Raw genomic sequence first — 18,194 nt, 5'->3', positions numbered from 1 at the left:
ACACACACAACACACACACACACACACACACACACACACACACACATCCTTTCCATATAAAAAGTCAGATCATACTGAAATGACTTGTGCTTATTGGTTTTTTTTTTTCTCATTTAATGTTATGTTGCGAACATAATAAAAATGTACTTTCTAATATTGTGGTCCATTGTATAGGTTTATCAATACCAACTGACTGGGCATATGGGATATCGCCAATATTTGAATAAAAACCTTAAAGAAAAAAATTTGATTATATTCTTAATCAGTCCCTTAGCATAGCCATTTTTATTCTTTTCAATATTTATATATTTTTATGATATTTGAAAAGGTGTCAGGGTATATGAGGGTAGTACATCCTATGACTATGAACACTTTTGGGTAGACAAACTGTTTACTTAGTTTGTTTCCAGAATGTGTTTAGTAGTAAAAACTAATGCTAATATACATTTAACTTCAAAATTATGATTGATTTCTGTCCAGGGAATTCATCAAAATGGAGGCTTCACTAAGGTGTGGTTCGCTATGAAGACCTTCCTCACGCCCAGCATCTTCATCATTATGGTGTGGTATTGGAGGAGGATTACCATGATGTCCCGACCCCCAGTGCTTCTGGAAAAGTAAGAACTGATTCAGAGCACTCTTAGGAAATACTGACTTCTCAAAAACTGTCATGCTCCTGTTTTGCTTGATTCAGTTCAAGCAGCCAGTGGTGACTTTAGCTGGTAATTGATCGGGAGTCATCCTGGATTATTTTTCTTTCAGATTTCACATGAAAATTTTTCCTGAATCTTTGGCATTATCCCTCTCCTACACCACTGTCTTTGCTGTTTGTCCCCATGGTCAGAACCAGATTCTTCTGTTAATGGATGAACTGCCCTGCTCCTAACTGAGCTCAAACCCTCTCACCAACAGGGCGATGTTCATGTAGAGCTACAGCACCTTTCCTTCTCACATCAATACCTTCTCCCTTCTGCTGGCTTATTTCTATTAGCATTGTGTATACATATGCTGTACCATGAGAAAATTCTCACTTTTTCCATTTCCTTAAAGTGAAATCACACATTTTTCTCCTTTTATAAGAATCCTCAAAAATCTTGTCCATGTATGTCCTCCAGTTATCACTTGATCCTATTTCAGTAGTGATTCATCCCCACTGTTCCACTGAATCTGCCCTTCACAAGATCACCAATGACCTCCACAGTCCAAATCCAACGTTTAGATGTTGGTCTTTACCTTCCTTGATCCATCAATGGCATTTGACATAGCTAATCATGCCCTTTCCTTCATACAACCTCTTTCACTTTTCTCCTTTGCTGGCCAAAGCCTAGTTCTTACTCCTGTTTCTTTATCTTTCCAGTCTCTTACACTGTGTATCCAGAGCACAATCTTTGGACTTTCTTTCTTTATTAGTTTGCTTATTCCCAGGTGGTCTCTGGGAATTAAAAATTATGTACTATGTGATGACTCCTAATTTAGCTTCAGCCTCTCCTGTTTATCCTAGCTGTTTATTTAACACCTTTACTTGCATACTTGACTTCCTCTGGCTGCCAGCTGGTTCTCTCCTAGGCCTCCCCATATTAGGGAAAGGAAACTCCTCCCTTTTCCTTGCTGAACTAGAAAGGTGCAATCCACCCTGTATCCCACTGTTCACACCTCTGTCCAACCCCCAGGAAATCTTACCATCTCCACTGCTACTGCTGAAATCTGCCCACCCGTATCACTGCCCAGCTGTGTTATTGGAAGTAGCCTCCCAGCTGCTCCCCTTGCTTCTACTATTCTCACTACATACAGTCTGTTCATCAGAAGCTTCTGTGCTTCCTTTAAGTATCAATCAGATCATGCCACACCTCACTGAAAGCTCTCCACAGGCTATCTCCTTTGCCTTGGCCTATTAACTCCCTTGGAATTTATCTCTTATTCTCTACAGTACCTGTTTTGATAATCAAATATTTTTTAAATATTTTATTATTCTTATTTTATGTGTATGCGTGTATTGCCTGCATATAGGTAACTGCACCCGTGCCGTGCAATGCCCACAGAGGACAGAAGAGGCTGTCAGCTCCCCTGGAACTGGAGTTATGTACAGTTGTTAGCTGCCATGTGGGTGCTGGGACTTGAACCCAGGTCTTCTGCAAGAACAGTCAGCGTTCTTAAGCGCCGAGCCATCTCTCCAGGCCAAAAATCAAATATTTTGTGTGCTAGGCTTTCACTCCAGGGCCTTTGAACACTCTTGATCTGAAATACTGATTCCCAGGTTATCTTAGTAGCTCAGGTATTCCTTTCTAAAGGAATGTGCTCTGATGTTTCTCATTGCAGTGGGTTTTTCTATTCCTATTTTCACCTTATGTAAGATCACTCTCCATTCTCTTACTCATTTTATCTTTCTGTATAATGTTAAAGTTAATAACTACTTATTGTGTGAATGAATGATGACATTCCACTCTTTATTGGATTCCTAGTCTCTTTAAGATAAATTTAAAAGTCTCTGCTGAGATATTTCTTCCTAAGGTCATCCCTTTTTATTTCTCTGCTCCCATGTCCTTTTAGGACTCATTACATGCAGATCTACAAATACTTCTAGCTCTTCCAGGCCTCTCCACTTCCACTTAAGCTCTGCCCTTTGCCTCTTTCCTTTATCCTTTATCCTCAACTCCTTGCTGGCTTAGTTTCTGTCTCAGTGTAAGAGATAAATTCTGGCATCAGTGTCTGCTTCTAAACTGTGCTAATATTGCTTAGCCCCCCTCTTTCAATGCCGCTTTATCTGACTTTCCTACTAGATGCATCTCTCTGATTGAGAACATTGGTCCTTCTCATGTAGGTGTCTATAACCCTAATGCTATTCCTAGTACATTGTCTGTGCCTTGTGAGCACATGTGTCTTGTGGGTATGAAAAAGATATAAATAAATCAGAATAATATTTTTAAATTATTTAGTTATTATTTTATGTGTATGAGTGTTTTGCATGTATGTAAGTGCATCTGTGCCATGCAGTACTCAGGGAGATCAAAAGAAGGTGTTGAATCCTCTGGAATTGGAGTTACAGACAGTTGTTAGCTACCATGTAGGTGCTAGGAACTGAACCCGGGTCCTCTGCAGGAGCAGCCACTGCTCTTAACCACTGAGCCATCTCTCTAGCCCCCATCAGAATGATATTTTAATGGAGGAGCAGTTAATAGTATGACAGAGGAAAAGCAAAACAAAAACTAAACAAGCAGCCAATAGAATTTGTGAGTGTTTGGGGTAATTTTTTTCGTCTTTTTGAGACAAGATATCCCTGTAGCCCCAGCTAGCCTGGAACTCACTATGTAGACCAGGCTGGCCTCAAACTCATAGAGATCCACCTGCCTCTGCCTTCTAAGTACTGGGACTAAAGGTGTGCACCACCACACCCTGCTGCCCTTGGAGTAATTTATTATGGAAACAAATATGCTTATATAATTTATAGTTACTGAAGATACCACAGTAATTATGAGTATTCTTTTTTAAAATATTTTATTATTTTTATCTTATGTGTATGCGTATATCGCCTACATGTAGGTAAGTGCACCCATGTTGTGCAATGCCCACGGAGGACAGAAGAGGCTGTTGGATCCCCTGGAACTGGAGTTATGGACAGTTGTTAGCTGCTATGTGGGTGCTGGGATTCGAACCCGGGTCTTCTGCAAGAACAGTCAGTGTTCTTAACTGCTGAGCCATCTCTCCAGCCCCAATGAGTATTCTTAATGACTGGGTCAGTGATGTCTTAAAGAGGTAAGGAAGTACAATTAAACTCAAGCAGATTTGCTTAAGAAGGCCATGGAGCAAATCCTGGTAGACAGTTCTTAATCTGAGATTGGACCAAATTAAAGTGTGAATCTCTCAGGGGGCTACATTCAGTTAGACAAGAGTTAGGGTTGTACTGCTTCATTCTCCAATGGGTCAAGTAGGATGTTTTGAATCCCAGGGTGGAAACTTACCATGAGTGCTAAGAGGCTTTGGTCTGAATAAGTAACATCTCAGTTCTCAAAATTAGATTTAAATTTTGGAAATATGCCTCCCAAATGAATAATCTGGATCTTCTGGGTATTTTTTCAACTCAGAGTCATCTTTGCCCTTGGGATTTCTATGACCTTTATCAATATCCCCGTGGAATGGTTTTCCATTGGGTTTGACTGGACCTGGATGCTATTGTTTGGGGATATCCGACAAGGCATCTTCTATGCAATGCTTCTTTCCTTCTGGATCATCTTCTGTGGCGAGCATATGATGGTAAGAGCCCCTGGGGGAAGAACAGCTGTCTGTCTATACCATAGTTCCTTTGAGCATGATGCTGCACTGATGCCTGCCCATTTCTGATGGTGGAGAGGCAAAAGAAACAAGGGTCAAGTTCTGTCATTGCAAGTTCAGAGTCCTGCTTTACTAGTAACTTGCTAAGTGGTTTGAGGCAAGTTTCCTAATCTCAGGGCTCTTGTCTTAGGGTGGAAAAGCCTAGGAATTTTTGTTTTATTTTAGAGCACAATGAGATAATATAAAAGAAGACAAACATACAAAATCTAATGGTTATTTTTATTTATTGTCCTTTGACTTCAGTTCTGCTTATTCTGGCCTTAGGAACAGGCCAGTCACCATGGAATGTGAGTTTTGTGCTTTCTAGCTAGCAGTTTGTCCAAGTGACCTAGTGACTCCTGCTCCCTGAAAATACAGATCTCTTTCCATGGCATCAAATTCTATTCAAGAGAGATTGAGGTACCATAATAAAAATAAAAATACCATCTTTACATTGTGGCTAAGATGCAGCTATGTCAGCAGGAACTTTGTCTTCATGTTAACCTTCAGAGAAGAAGGAACTTTAAATTTTTATTTATTTTTATTTGTTAAAATTACATTTATTTTTTTATTTATGTGAAGAAGGGCATACATGCTTTGATATCCATGTGGAAGTCAAAAGACAGCCTTCGGGAATGGGTTCTCTCCTTCCATTGTGTGGGCCCCAGGGAAGTCAGGTTGAAGTCAGGTTGTAAGGCTTAGCAGAAAGCATGTTTGTTCACTGAACCATCTTGCCCAGCTCAGAGACTGTTTTAAAATTCCATTAGGATTTGATCATAAAAATCAAACTTCTGAAGCCTGCTCCTCACCCAGAAGGGCAATATAAGAAGGAGATTTTGCCCATAGCCAAACTCTTCATGAGGGGGTCCTGCAGTACAAAGGCTCCTCCAGCAGAGATGCTCTGGGAATGAGCTATGGACCCCAACTAGGGGACTGTCCAGAATAAGCTGGTTATGGGCCTTGCCTGCCTAGAAACTGAGATATACCTTATATAGTCCCCCATTTTCTTTCTCGGCCCCTCAAGAGGATCATTCATGCTGGCCTGGTAGCAAATGAATGAGACAAAGAGCAGGAGGTTCCTGAGTTCTTGGTCAGTTTGGAATATATCTTAGGACACTCTGGGAAACAGTGGGTATGGGAATTATTCCTTGTCATGATGAAGATAAGGAAATAAACTTGACATAATAAAGTATTTTAATGTCTTTATTCCCTGGGGTCATTTTACATTTTAAACAAAGATTGTTATTTATTCAATAATTTAATTATTTTGTCAGCCAAAAAGATTACACTTGCTTGGGGTCCAAGACCTTTCCCTGTTTTCCTACAGCGACCCCCTCATTCTTATTACTGTCACAGCCCCAAGTGGATAGATTTTGTGATGACTGTTCTGTTCATTTGCCAGCCTCTCCCAGTAGACATGAGCGTAAGAATTTTGTTTCCTCCCCTCTGAGGTCTAGCTAAGTGCACGGTGCACAGCAAGTAGTAGTAGCTGGGTCACCATGGAATAGCTTTGCTTTCTTCTGTCTTTACCTCCTTCTTCAATTTTGTTTTCCTCAGGATCAACACGAGCGAAATCACATTGCAGGGTATTGGAAACAAGTTGGACCAATTGCTGTTGGCGCTTTCTGCCTTTTCATATTTGACATGTGTGAGAGGTGAGTAGGTACCCAAGGGACTCCAAGATGAAATGTGCATTACTGTGTCTATGTCCATCTCTCTAGGAGGAGTTTTAAATGGAGAATGGTGGTTGGGGGCCTTTGGGATGAAATATTGGACAGGGTCATGTTCTCAGATAAAGTCTGAGACTAAGTCAAAAGCTTGGTCCTTTATAGTTGCAGAGTGCTTGGACTGATCATATTCTAAAGCTCTGCTTTCCCTTGGTCTCTCTTTGAAGTTTCTTTTCTAAATATAGCGCCCTTCCACACTGCATCCCTAGTTGTAATGCTAAGTAAAGTTCTGTACTGCCTTTGTGTTTTGCCTAGCCTCTCCATCTTTGTTTGTTTTTGTTTTTACAGAGGAGTACAACTTACAAATCCCTTCTACAGTATCTGGACTACAGATGTTGGAACAGAACTGGCTGTATCCTTCCTCAATAGGTGCAGGGTTTCATTTTTCCCCCCAAAGCTGCTTGGTACCCAAGACCATTTCCATGGCTCAGCTGATGATCTCTGTAAGAGCTTAGACAGAGATTTGATCCTTAGACCAATGACAATAGCACAATCAAGGCAAATAATGAGAAGGATTACTACTTGCTTTCAGGGCCCTTTGCGAACAGTACATGTGGGGAGCTTGCAGCCTGTCCCTGAAGCAGAAGGATCAGAGTCAGATCAAAGGCTCTGCTATTAACTACTGCCTAAATCATCTGTTTTGCTGTTTTGTTGCCTACTGAAGTTCAGTAGCTTCTTCTGGAGCCATAGCGGCCCCTTCTGGGGTCTCTGGGAGAGCTGAGCTGAGGTCACCTGCCTGTGAAGCCCTGACAGTGGCTTCACTGGACCACCACCCTTAATTTCTGAGGCCCAGTACAAATGAAGCTAAGGTGATTAGTTTCAGAGCAATGCCAAGACTTCTGGTTGGTTCATATAAGCTCCATCTATATCATCTTGGTGAAGAAAAGTAACAGTCTTAGCTTATCCCTTTAAGGATGCTGAATTTAAAATCTGATCTCTACCTGGGCGTAGTGGCTTATACCTTTAATCCCAGCACTTGGGAGGCAGAGGCAAACAGATCTCTGTAATATCGAGGGCAGCCAGGTCTATATAGTGAGTTTCAGGCAAGCTGAGGCTACAGAGAGACCTTGCCTCAAAAACAAAAACAAATAAAAAATAAATAAAATCTGATCTCCTGAATAGTATATGTCCTGCTCTAAGGGAAAAAGCCAGTCTTCTGGAGTAAAGGGGCAGCCTGGGGTCATACTCTTCCTTAACATCTAAGGCCTTAACATGTACCCCTGAATATGATTTGTCTAGTCATAGTGTTTATATCAATTTCTTAGCATCACAGAATTTTGTGACCACACTAAATCAGTAGTGTTATCACTTTTAAGATGAAAGAATTAAGCTGAAAGGCTGAGCTATTCTCTTCTTCCATGTTCCACCCCATATAATGTTATCTGCACAACAAGTGCAACATTTACAGTGTTATTTTGTAAGAAATTCTAGTTCAACCCTTTAATTTACAGACAGGATGGAGGTCAAAGGGAACAAATACAGTTTCAGGTCCTGTAGCAAATACCACATTCCCTTCTTTCCAGGGTACCATTTGTCATAGAAAAGAAGGAGAAACTGTAGTCAATATACTACTTAATGAAAGGTACATGCTGAGTTTACACTTATTAAAATGATGGAAAAATAAAGGCAATTTGGGATAGAGTTGTTACAACAGAAAGGAACTATAGTCTGGTCATCTCCTGTTCATGACATCCATGTCTTGCTCATTCTCAATCTGGGCTCTAATGGAAGGTTTCAGAACCTCCCCAATGAATCTCTAAAAGTTTATTGCCTACACCCACAGCTCCTGCCTTAGCTACTGCTTTATACCATGTGTCCTTCTGCTCTTTGCTGGGGACCCTGAAAGCGGCTGATATCCTACTCTGTTTATCCCCTCCCAGGACATCTCAGTCTTGTTCTTAGAAAAGTCTAAGCACAGCACAGTGGTTTTCAAACATGCCCACACTTGTTTCCTCATCCTGGAAAGTCTGATTTGGTATGTGTTATTGAAACTCTTCCAGCACTTCTAAAGCAGCTTTTCATTAGTAACTAGTGTTCACTGTACAGTTTCTGAACATATGACACATTTGAATCTCCTGAAAACATGTTTTGAAAGGAAGATTCTGATCCATTAGGTCTTACGATGGACCCTGACTGCATTTATAAAAGTAAGGTTAGTCTTTCTTTCTCCTTGACTTAGAAAGCAATTTGAATATACTCTTCTGTGAAATTGTTTTCAGGAAACACCCATCAGTGGTATGAGAATGCCAGGTTTTAATGTTAATGCCCTCCTAAAACTTCCTGGACACTTGGAGACAAAGCAAGTGTCGCCAACACAACTGGGAGGAGTGCTATCGCCCCCTAGCTCTTATCCTTGGTGACTTTGTTGTTTCCTTCACTGGATACTCTCAGATGGCTTTCATCATTGTGGCTGGTATATGCCTCTGCCTCTATTTCCTGTTTCTGTGCTTCATGGTATTTCAGGTGTTTCGAAACATCAGTGGGAAGCAGTCTAGCCTGCCAGCCATGAGCAAAGTCCGGAGGCTGCACTATGAGGTAAACTCTCTTGACTCATTCTAGAGCTGACACTAGTGCCCTCCAGCTGGGTGTGTAAATTCAGGGCTCTAGAGGTTGAAAGCTTTATCTTCAAATACTCATTAAGCAACCTGAGAGATGGTTCAGCTAATAAAAGTCTTTGCCATGCCAGCCTAACAACCTGACTTTGATCTCCAGAGGCCACAATGGAAGAACAAACTTCTGAAAGTTGTTCTCTAACCTCCACACATGCTCTGCGGTGCACACATACACACACAAACACATACATAAAACTTAAAAATACGTATTAAGAACTTCCTTCCCATGTAAGGTCTTTGGGCAAAGGAAGAGGCATCTAAACAGCTATCTATATCTTGGGGTTTTTTTAAGTATAAATGTGGTCTAACCACAGTAAAATGGAAACTTGTCCAGCAGGTTATTAAAAAACAACTTTGTGTGGAACGCAGGTGCATCTTGGATAGGAGACTGAACTTGGGGTATGGTTTTCCCCCAACCCTTGTGATGTTTCAGCCTAGGTGATCTACTTCCTAAATTCTTTTTAAAAATTAATTAACGGGACTAGAGAGAGATGGCTCAGCAGTTAAGAGCACTGGCTGCTCTTCCAGAGGACCCCGGGTTCGAGTCCCAGCACCTATATTATCGTTAACAACTGTTACTCCAGTTCCAGAGGATCTGACCCCCTCTTCTGGCCTCTGTGGGCTTTGCACAACTTGAGTGCACTTACATGCATGCAAGCAAAACACTCATGCACATAAAATAAAAATAAATTTAAAAAGTTAAACAATTACTGAAGTAATTATTGTATATCTGTGTCTGATATGAGTGTGCATGTCACAGTATACGCTGCAGAGTTAGTTCTCTCCTTCTACCTTTGCATAGGTTTAGGAGATCAAACTCAGGTCACAGGACTTATGTGGCAGACACTTTTACCCTCAGAGCCACCTTGTTTTCAGGCTCTTAATAGTCCATACTCCCTAAAATAGTCAGCAGGTGCTCAGATTAAGCCCAGTAATCGGTTTATAGATTATATTCCTCATTCAAGAGAAGCACCAAGCATCCTCCAATCTCTAATACATGTGATAGATTCTTGATTGGGCTCATGTTTAAGTGGCTGTACTTGGAGACATGCATCTAATTGTCTATGAAAAAGAGAAATTACAGAATCACGGGGTTTTGTACAGCCAATCGGTACAGAAAAGCCCCTGCTGCATAAGCATCTCTCCTTAAATCCTGATTTTAGGAAAGCAAGGGTATTTTCTCAGGCTTGTCTGTTTCCAGAGCTGGAGTGACAACAGGAAAATTTGAGAGCTGCTTCATGTTGATTAGTATGCATATTTCTTTTTGTTCACTGGAGCAGAATTTTATTACAGCTGTCGAATACTTCCTTTTAGAAACTTTGAACCCTTGTGGAGAATCATAGCCAGCTTAGTGGGGAGATCGGCATCCTTACTATGTGTTGTAAATGTAATTTCCAAGACTCTAGCATCACTGTTTCATGCGAGATAAGAACACAGGAAATATTTTGCCCAAGAAATTCCTCAGCCACATTTACCTCTGCAGGAGAGCTGTTAATATGTGAAATTATTTTACTGTCATTCTTAGATATTTAGTTTTTCAGATTTCTTTTTCTATCTATCATCTATCTATCATCTATCTATCTGTCTATATGGGATTGGTAAAACTTTAAATCATTCTTCCTGTCTTTCCTAATAGGGGCTGATTTTCAGGTTCAAGTTCCTCATGCTTATTACCTTGGCCTGTGCTGCCATGACTGTTATCTTCTTCATCGTTAGTCAGGTGAGTAGATCCTGAGCCTTCCCAGGAGACAATCTCTGGAGAGATCCCTGTGCGTTGCACAGAAGGCTCTGTAGAGATGGTGAGGACAAAAGCAGAAAGGCGTATTCTGCTTAGCTGACTGAACCTGTTTTCTTTAGACCACTCCAGTATGGGGCTTTTGACAGACTGCCTACATAGTCGGACTTTCCCCTTCTAGTTTAAACTTGTAGAAGGTTGTTAAATAAATTAAAAGTCTGTAGCCAAATTGAAGGAACATTACATTCAAGAGAGTAAATGTTTTAAGCCCTGTAGCATAACACTGCCAAGCAAGTAGTAATTTGGTTGGATCCTTATCTATCATTAAGAAAGAGCCTTTGACAGTCTCTTACCCATCCTCTGTGGTAATTACATTGCCACCCAAACATGAACATGATTCAAAAATCCCATTGGATAATCACAATAATGTAAAAATATTGATAATTTGCTTCGGAAAGTGAAAAATCTAATGTATTATGCACCTATCAGTCATTTGGGCTTTACAAAGCTCTTCCAAAATAAGTAAGGTGGGAACTGTTAGCCTTGTTTGCCAAAATATGAATTCTCATGGCTTCTGAGATGTTTTCATGAATTCTGTTTCCCAGCATGGTAGAAATGCGCTGGTTTATTTAACATTTCTTGAGATTTAATCATTCTTACTGCACAATAGTACTGCCTATAGAAGGACCACAAGAAACGATATGCAAAGTACTTAGAAGAGTCCGGGGCATGTTGTAAACATGAATAGCTACATTCATACCTTACCAAAATGCATACAAAGTTGGGGACTAGAACTTAGTTCTTCTGATTCTTTAATGAATGTCCTATCATCCCTATGTTTGGTAGTATAGAGCATTCTGATACGGCACGTACAGCCTCTTCTTCCCTTCTGCTAGCCAGTTTTCTTCTAGTACATGTATATTGTATGAACTCTTTTATAAAGGAGTGAATCCATTGAAGCTATGGGTCTCTTCTCAGAATGCTTCTAAAAAGTAAAATAAAATTTTAGATTTCAAAGAGAATCATATATATTTTAGGCTTATTACCAAACATCTATCTTCAACAACTAACTGGTACAAAAAATGATTTCACAGGTAATGCTGATATCATAAGAATTTATTTTACATTCATAACTAAGGAGACATCACCTTTCAGTTAGAAACTAGTGAAAATAAAGATATATTCTTCTGTTCAGTTCATGTACCCCCTTTAATTCCATCTAAAGGAACCCCCAAGTTCTGAGCTTCTAATGCCCTGTTGGCTGTGCTCACTGGGAAGTGTTGGGTGGCTGGCTCTGTTCAAGGGTAAGTGCATGTACAGATAAATAAAACAATACACATGGATGTCTTTGTACAATATTGTTTACCATATCTTCTTTGACTTGTAACAGAACTGTGGTTATATCAGACTGTTTATAAAACCTTGGGAAACTTCACTCTCTACTCCAAACGCAGTAAAGCTGTTTCCAATTCTGAATGCGTCTTTTGAAATATTTTTTAAAAGTGCATTTACTTATTTGTGTGTATGTGTGTGTGTGTGTGTGTGCGTGCACGTGTGTGTTGTGTTGTTGTGCATGCCATGGAACACATGTAGAAGTCAGAGGACAACCTGTGAGAGTCCACTTTCTCTTTCTAACATGTGGATCCTATAGATTGAATTCATCCTCTGGCTTGGCTGCAAGCACTTTTGTTAGCTGAGCCGTCGCCAGGGTCCCCAAAGGAGTCTCTAATTCAACCACTTAAGGCTCAAACACCCTTATTCAAACAAGGATGTTGGAGCCCTTTTTGCATTTGACTAATTTCCTCATGTGACCTATATGTTTTCTGATTCCTTCAGACCCTCAACAGTATGCTGTGTCCTTATAAACCTACACAATCTACCTGACTGAGAGAACAAGTAGCCTTCCTACATAAATGGAATCTCCAGTAAGAAGGGTCACACTCTCAGGGAGGTGAAAAGGAAGGGCATTTCCAGTTCCAAGGCCTGCCTCTGCCCTTTTAACAAAGCTGGAGTCCTTCCCACTCCTGCTCCTCAGTGGATTGGCTCTGCAGAGCTCCTTTTCACCTGAAGTCGAGGGAATGGGCTTCAAGGTGGCTGCCCTGTGCCAGAATTTAAACTTGTACATGTTTAATTAGTACAGCTTTATTTATTTATTATTTATTTATTTATTATTTATTTATTTATTTATTTATTTATTTGGACTTTTTGAGACAGGGTCTCCCTGTAGCCCCAGCTGGCCTGGATTTGCTATGGAGACCAGACTGGCCTCGAACTCACAGAGATCTACTTGCCTCTGCCTCCGGAGTGCTGGGATTAAAGGCGTGCACCACCACACCCGGCAATTAGTACACTTTTAAAGTGACAAAAAAAAACTGTCTTCTAGGGAGCAGAGTTTGTGACTTTTCTTTGGAAAAAAAAGATTAATTTTCCATTGCCCCAGTATTAGGCTTCAACTCATGGAAGGCTTTTTGTATCTGCTGTGTGATAGTTGGCCAGAAGTGGATTTCATGGGGGGGTGGGGGGGCTGTGGTAACAGCAAGGTCTTTGAATTCCATTAGTGCCTCACATTCTCCCTGCTGTTTTTTAAGGCTTATTTATAGATATCTAAGACATTTTCTGGCATAACTGTCCATGTCCCAGGTACTATATTAATGTCATCAGAGAATTTAGTTTCTAATATCATTTTGGAATGTCAGAGCAATGAGCTCACCCAAAAAAAGGCCTACTGGGTAACATTTTGAAAAGGACCCCAGCCTTAGGTAAAGGAATGTTTTAAAACCCCCATTATACTTGTTGGGAAAGCTTGCATTTAAACCCCATGAAATATATGTGGGGAATCTTGCCAGGATATTGAATCTCTGAGGCCAAGAACGAAAGGCTCACAGGAAGCTGTGGAATGTGGTGACCTTGAGGCTTTGTAGCTGCAACTGAGACTCAGTCTTTAATGCCTGCTATTTTAATGGCTTCAGTCATAGCAACCAAGAGATGCAGCACCACAGTCTTTCAGCCCCTTCCCTTCTAGAGAGAGGAATTTAATTTAGAGGTGGTGCCAGCAAGGAACTGAAGTGCAGTACAGGAGCGAAGGTTACTGACCTTCACTAAGGGGCACCCCACCCCCACCCAGGGGCCAGATATTCAGGTCAAGCCACATGTAGCTTATCCCCCAGTTCTCTCTCTCTCTCTCTCTCTCTCTCTCTCTCTCTCTCTCTTCCTCCCTCCCTCCCTCTCCCCCTCCCTCCGAGAGATCATTTCATTCTGTGACTTAAATGAAATGTAAGGAAATGTTTCCAGTAAGAGACCCTGTGTTGGGGGTTTGGAAATCTTATTGTTAAGTGGAATGCTGGTTGTCAAGACTACTGGGTGTAAAGAGATTTGACCTCACTTGGCTGCAGGGGTATAACTGGGTGGTCCCAAACAAAAGTAATTTGTTGAAATGTAAAATCAGAAAAACAGGAGCTTTTAGAAATAAAGCTTTGCAGTGGGTGAGCTTGGTTTTTGTTTTTGTTTTGGTGGGGGTGGTATTGGGAATATTTGATTTTTGTCTCTGAAAATTAAAAGAAGAAATGGCTACCTCTCTGACTTAGCATTATTAGATTTTGGATCTGCAAAACCTGTTTTGTTGTGGCTGCTCATTGTGGTTCATGTTAGTGGGAAGCAGTGTAGAGCTCAGAATGTCTTAAGCATGAACGATTGAGAAAACAGAGGGGAAAATACAATCCAGTCTCCAAATTGGGGGTGGGGGTGTTATAATACCTATATAATTAATTTGTGCATTTCAGTTCCTTGCCCAAAGCAGGAAATAGCATTTAAAGATAAACATTCAGTCCTTGAGTATATTTCAGCAGCTGTATTCAAAACAATGTGCAAGTCCCAGAGCAAACAGAAGAAGAGACCCTAAATCTGCTGTTTTCTCAGACAGGCTCAGCTCCTGCATGTTCCTTGTCAGCTGAGTATCTCATTCACGTTGTTTGTTCTTCTGTAAAGTTATGTTTTGTGTGTGTGTGTGTGTGTGTGTGTGTGTGTGTGTGTCTAATTTACTGCATCCATTTAGTGGTGCTCATGTGTACCTGCATTTATGGCTGCCCAACTGGGATTAAATAACCTCTTAGGGAGCTAGTCCTAGAGTGAGCAATGAGCAATACAATGACCTTTTATAATAGTTGCCTCATCTGCTGCCTTCGGAGGCCATCCTTGTGATGTTTTTGTGTTTCACAGTCACTAAGAACACCTTTTTTTTGGAGTCAGACCCATGACCATGACTGTCTAACTGAGCAACATTGGGCAGGTTCCTATACCTTTGCTTACCATGATTTACCTGTGTATTGAATAGAAATATTACCTGCCTATCTCACACTGTTAAGGTTAAATAATATATTTCCTATGAAATGCTTAGCATAGTGCTAGAATATCATGAGCATTGAATGACTGTTACATTGGCTTCCGTTGCTACTATTACAGAAAAATCTTGAACTCACTAATATCTGGGTTGATCACTTATTTTAAATGATAAAGAAATCTGACAGGGAACAAAATTTAAATAAATACTTATCCTCTCATTTTAAAGTTGAGTTATTGTTTATTTACCACAGTATTTACTTTTCAGTCAGATTCTCTCTCCTTCCTTTTTCCTTCCTTTCTCCTCTCTCATTTTCTACCTCCTTCCCTTTTCCAATCCCTCTTTTTTCCTAATCATCCAATAGTACTGTCTCTGGTGGGGTCCACTACAACTGCTGGCACAGAATCTCTACCTCCCAGGAACACATCTGATGGTTTCCCCAATTCATTACATACTGGTACTTCCCACAAACACTCCCCCTTACCAGCTAATGGTTACTGCCCTCTCTGGGGCTTCTCTCATCTGGGTAACATCAGCTTCTTCTACAGAAAAGTTGTTTTGCTCTCTGAGAATCTTCCTTCAAAGCCCAGAATTATCATCACCTGCTGATAGTATCCCCTACTGAAAGGCCTCATCTCTCACCCCCTGAATACTTGTCAAGGCTGTTCTCTCCTACCCACAAACCTAGCAGAACCCAACCTTCAGAGTCCAAGTAGCATCTTGGAATTCAGTAGTGTCACCACTCAGTGTCCGTTTCTAGTATCTAAGTAAACACCTAATACTAAAGGTTCATCCCAACTAACACCTTGGGGACTATGGCATGACCTGTTTTCACCTTGCCTCAGTTGCCAAACTTGGTAGTCTTCATCACTGCAAGCAGAAACTTCATCCACTAAAACACCTCTTCAGACAATAGTGTACTGATCTTCTCTTTACCCTGCTGGCTTCCTGCCTCAGCAGAATGTTTCTTAAGAGTGGTTGATTCTAGCCCCTCCTTCTAGTTCCTTATATTTGCAATGGCATTCTCTTAATATCCCTATATTTTTGCCCTTTATTCATTCAACAGTCATCTGTTGCATATAATTGAGTACCAGACCTTCAGACTGGTATTTCCTTAGGTGGATCAGTCATGCCAATCCTAGCAAGAATAAATTCATCAAAATGATCAGTTCTCAGTTTTCCTCTGCCTGACAACAGAGTATAGCCTCTAACATGTCCTTCCTTTAGCTGAAGGCCCACTGCCCTAACAAAGGCAAAAAACTGCCATGTTCTGCCTTACTTATAGCTTGTTGAGCCTCTCCTGCTTAACTGGACCAGAGTAGCAGAAGCACAGATTTCTAGGACTCTCTTAAAGCTTCTTTTCCTCTTTCATCATATGTATTTAACATTAGACTATGCTCACACACAACTGTAATTTAAGTGTGGCTATTTGTACTTAAATGCTAGAGTAGCATTTGGAGACATAACTAAGAAGTCATAAGTAGTTTCAATGCTGACACATGACCTAAAATCAGTAAAGGTTATAAAATCTCTTTTTGATAAAAAACACCATCTGGGCATTTCATATAAAATGAATTATCTTCCAAAATAAGTAAGAATTCATAGTGGCGGTTTGTTTATGAGTCACCAAAATGAACAATTGTATGTCATCAAGGCCCAAACTAAAATTGGCAAGTCTATAATTGGTTATCCTGGTTTCCTGATGCTCCTGGTTTTTCTAAAGGAAAAATATATACTTAGTACCCTACTATGCCTAGGGCCTCAGTGGGTCATGGGAAATGCAATGGAAGGCATGAAGGAACACAGACCCACCATATCATAAACAGGAGCAGAGCTCAACTTGCTTGTTAAAGTTATTAACATTCAGCCAGAGCTTGCCATCTTGCAAGTTAGAAGTGGCTCCTAGAGACAGTTTATATAACCCAGCCTCATTAAGCTGTCAAAGAAACATTTATCCAGTACTTCCATTTATTCCCATTTAAAATTTCATATAGCAAGCAAAAGTGGTCAAAATCATTGCAATGATCTCAGTACTGATACAAATTATCAGTCACTCAGATCAACAGCTCTGTGACAGTTGTTAGTGTAAACTGTGTCTTCAGACCATCCTTAAAACAGTTAACGAGTCATTATCTCCTACAAAAGCGGTTTTGGAACATCTCTTGCAAAACTACAAAGCATATGGAAGCTTCCTAATTACTTTTGTGAGCAACTTACTTAGAATGACATTTCATAAATATCTAAGATATATTGTTTATTGTATAACACAGAGTTTCTAGAGTGATTTTTAATTCTCCTCTATAGCCATGCAAGTTTTTATTTTACACTTAAGAAAACTGAAATCCAGAGACTTTTCTCTTACTGAGTGAGTGGTAGAACCTAAATTTGAATTATTTTCACTGCAAACCTGTAGCGCATCAGGCACCAAAGTCTCAGCAGCAAGCAAGTCAGAAATAGTCTCTGTCTCAGGGACATTTTATTACATGGGAAGACAACATAGAAACTGTAATTGTGGATGGAGTAAAGCACAACCCTTTAACAGAGGAGTAACAGTGGACTTCAATTTCTAGAAAGAGACATTCTCCAAATTATACTAATACATAGCCAAGATAAGAACCACTGACTTTGTGCCTGACACAGAGTAAGCCCTTGGGTGACTTTAATTTACATGGATAGCATTCATATTAAAATATGGAGTCTTGCAGGGTCTTTGATTTTTTTGGATGTGAAGAAAAACCCTGACTTTCATGTTGATCAGTTTCTATATGGTATTATGTTTCTCCTCTTTTTTTATTCCTGTAGGTGACTGAAGGGCATTGGAAATGGGGTGGTGTCACAGTTCAAGTGAACAGTGCTTTCTTCACTGGTATCTACGGAATGTGGAACCTGTATGTCTTTGCTTTGATGTTCTTGTATGCACCATCCCATAAGAACTATGGGGAAGACCAGTCTAATGGTGAGTCTCTGTCTCTTCATTACAGATTCATTCAAGATAAGTAGGCTTCTGTATTCATAAGATTTAGACATCTAAAGACCTGGTTTCACTTTCCTCTAGGTATCTTCTTGATACTGGGAGAGAATAAGTGAGCACTCTAGGGAATTCTGGAGCTATAAACCAAAAAGCTGGATAACTCTTGAAGTTTTTAACCTCCAAAATACATTGAAAATGTTTCATTATAGTATAAAATATGTGCCAGATATAGTAATAACCAATGAAATTTGTTTTCCTCAAATTTTTTTGAGCAAAGTTAACTCGTGGTTAAAAAGTATGTCACATTTATTCCTCTAATCTGGGAGGTACTGGGTGACAGTACTAGGTGAAGGAAAAGTGCTCAAAGCCTCACTTTTTCCACCTTGGTTTTCTTCAAGGATTTTGTCTGCCTATGTGTCTGTGTGTATGAGATGCTGAGATAACATCCAGGACCTCATGTATGCTAGGCATTGATCTTTATCCCCAACACTTCAGGAATGTTTTTTTT

At 40.2% G+C, this 18,194-nt stretch overlaps 1 protein-coding gene across 4 annotated transcripts in view; it reads left to right on the top strand.

Annotated features, from left to right (window-relative positions):
* The window catches only part of Wls (Wnt ligand secretion mediator), a 120,328-nt gene that overhangs the window by 84,348 nt on the left and 17,786 nt on the right, over positions 1 to 18,194 (top strand). For all 4 annotated transcript variants that reach the window (XR_607790.2, XM_008848537.2, XM_029553767.1 and 1 more), the window contains 7 exons: positions 481 to 617; positions 4,080 to 4,248; positions 5,863 to 5,960; positions 6,321 to 6,384; positions 8,424 to 8,567; positions 10,281 to 10,364; positions 17,518 to 17,671. Coding sequence is in view for 3 of the 4 variants with exons in the window: in XM_008848537.2 (XP_008846759.1) it covers positions 481 to 617; positions 4,080 to 4,248; positions 5,863 to 5,960; positions 6,321 to 6,384; positions 8,424 to 8,567; positions 10,281 to 10,364; positions 17,518 to 17,671 (850 nt within the window). In the remaining variant the exon portion in view is untranslated. The remainder of the gene's footprint in view (positions 1 to 480; positions 618 to 4,079; positions 4,249 to 5,862; positions 5,961 to 6,320; positions 6,385 to 8,423; positions 8,568 to 10,280; positions 10,365 to 17,517; positions 17,672 to 18,194) is intronic.

The sequence above is a fragment of the Nannospalax galili genome, unplaced genomic scaffold, assembly GCF_000622305.1.
Source record: "Nannospalax galili isolate Female #2095 unplaced genomic scaffold, S.galili_v1.0 scaffold764, whole genome shotgun sequence".
NCBI classification, from domain to species: Eukaryota; Metazoa; Chordata; class Mammalia; order Rodentia; family Spalacidae; genus Nannospalax; species Nannospalax galili.
Note: the sequence above shows the minus strand (reverse complement) of the source record. Positions and strands in the feature narration are given on the sequence as shown.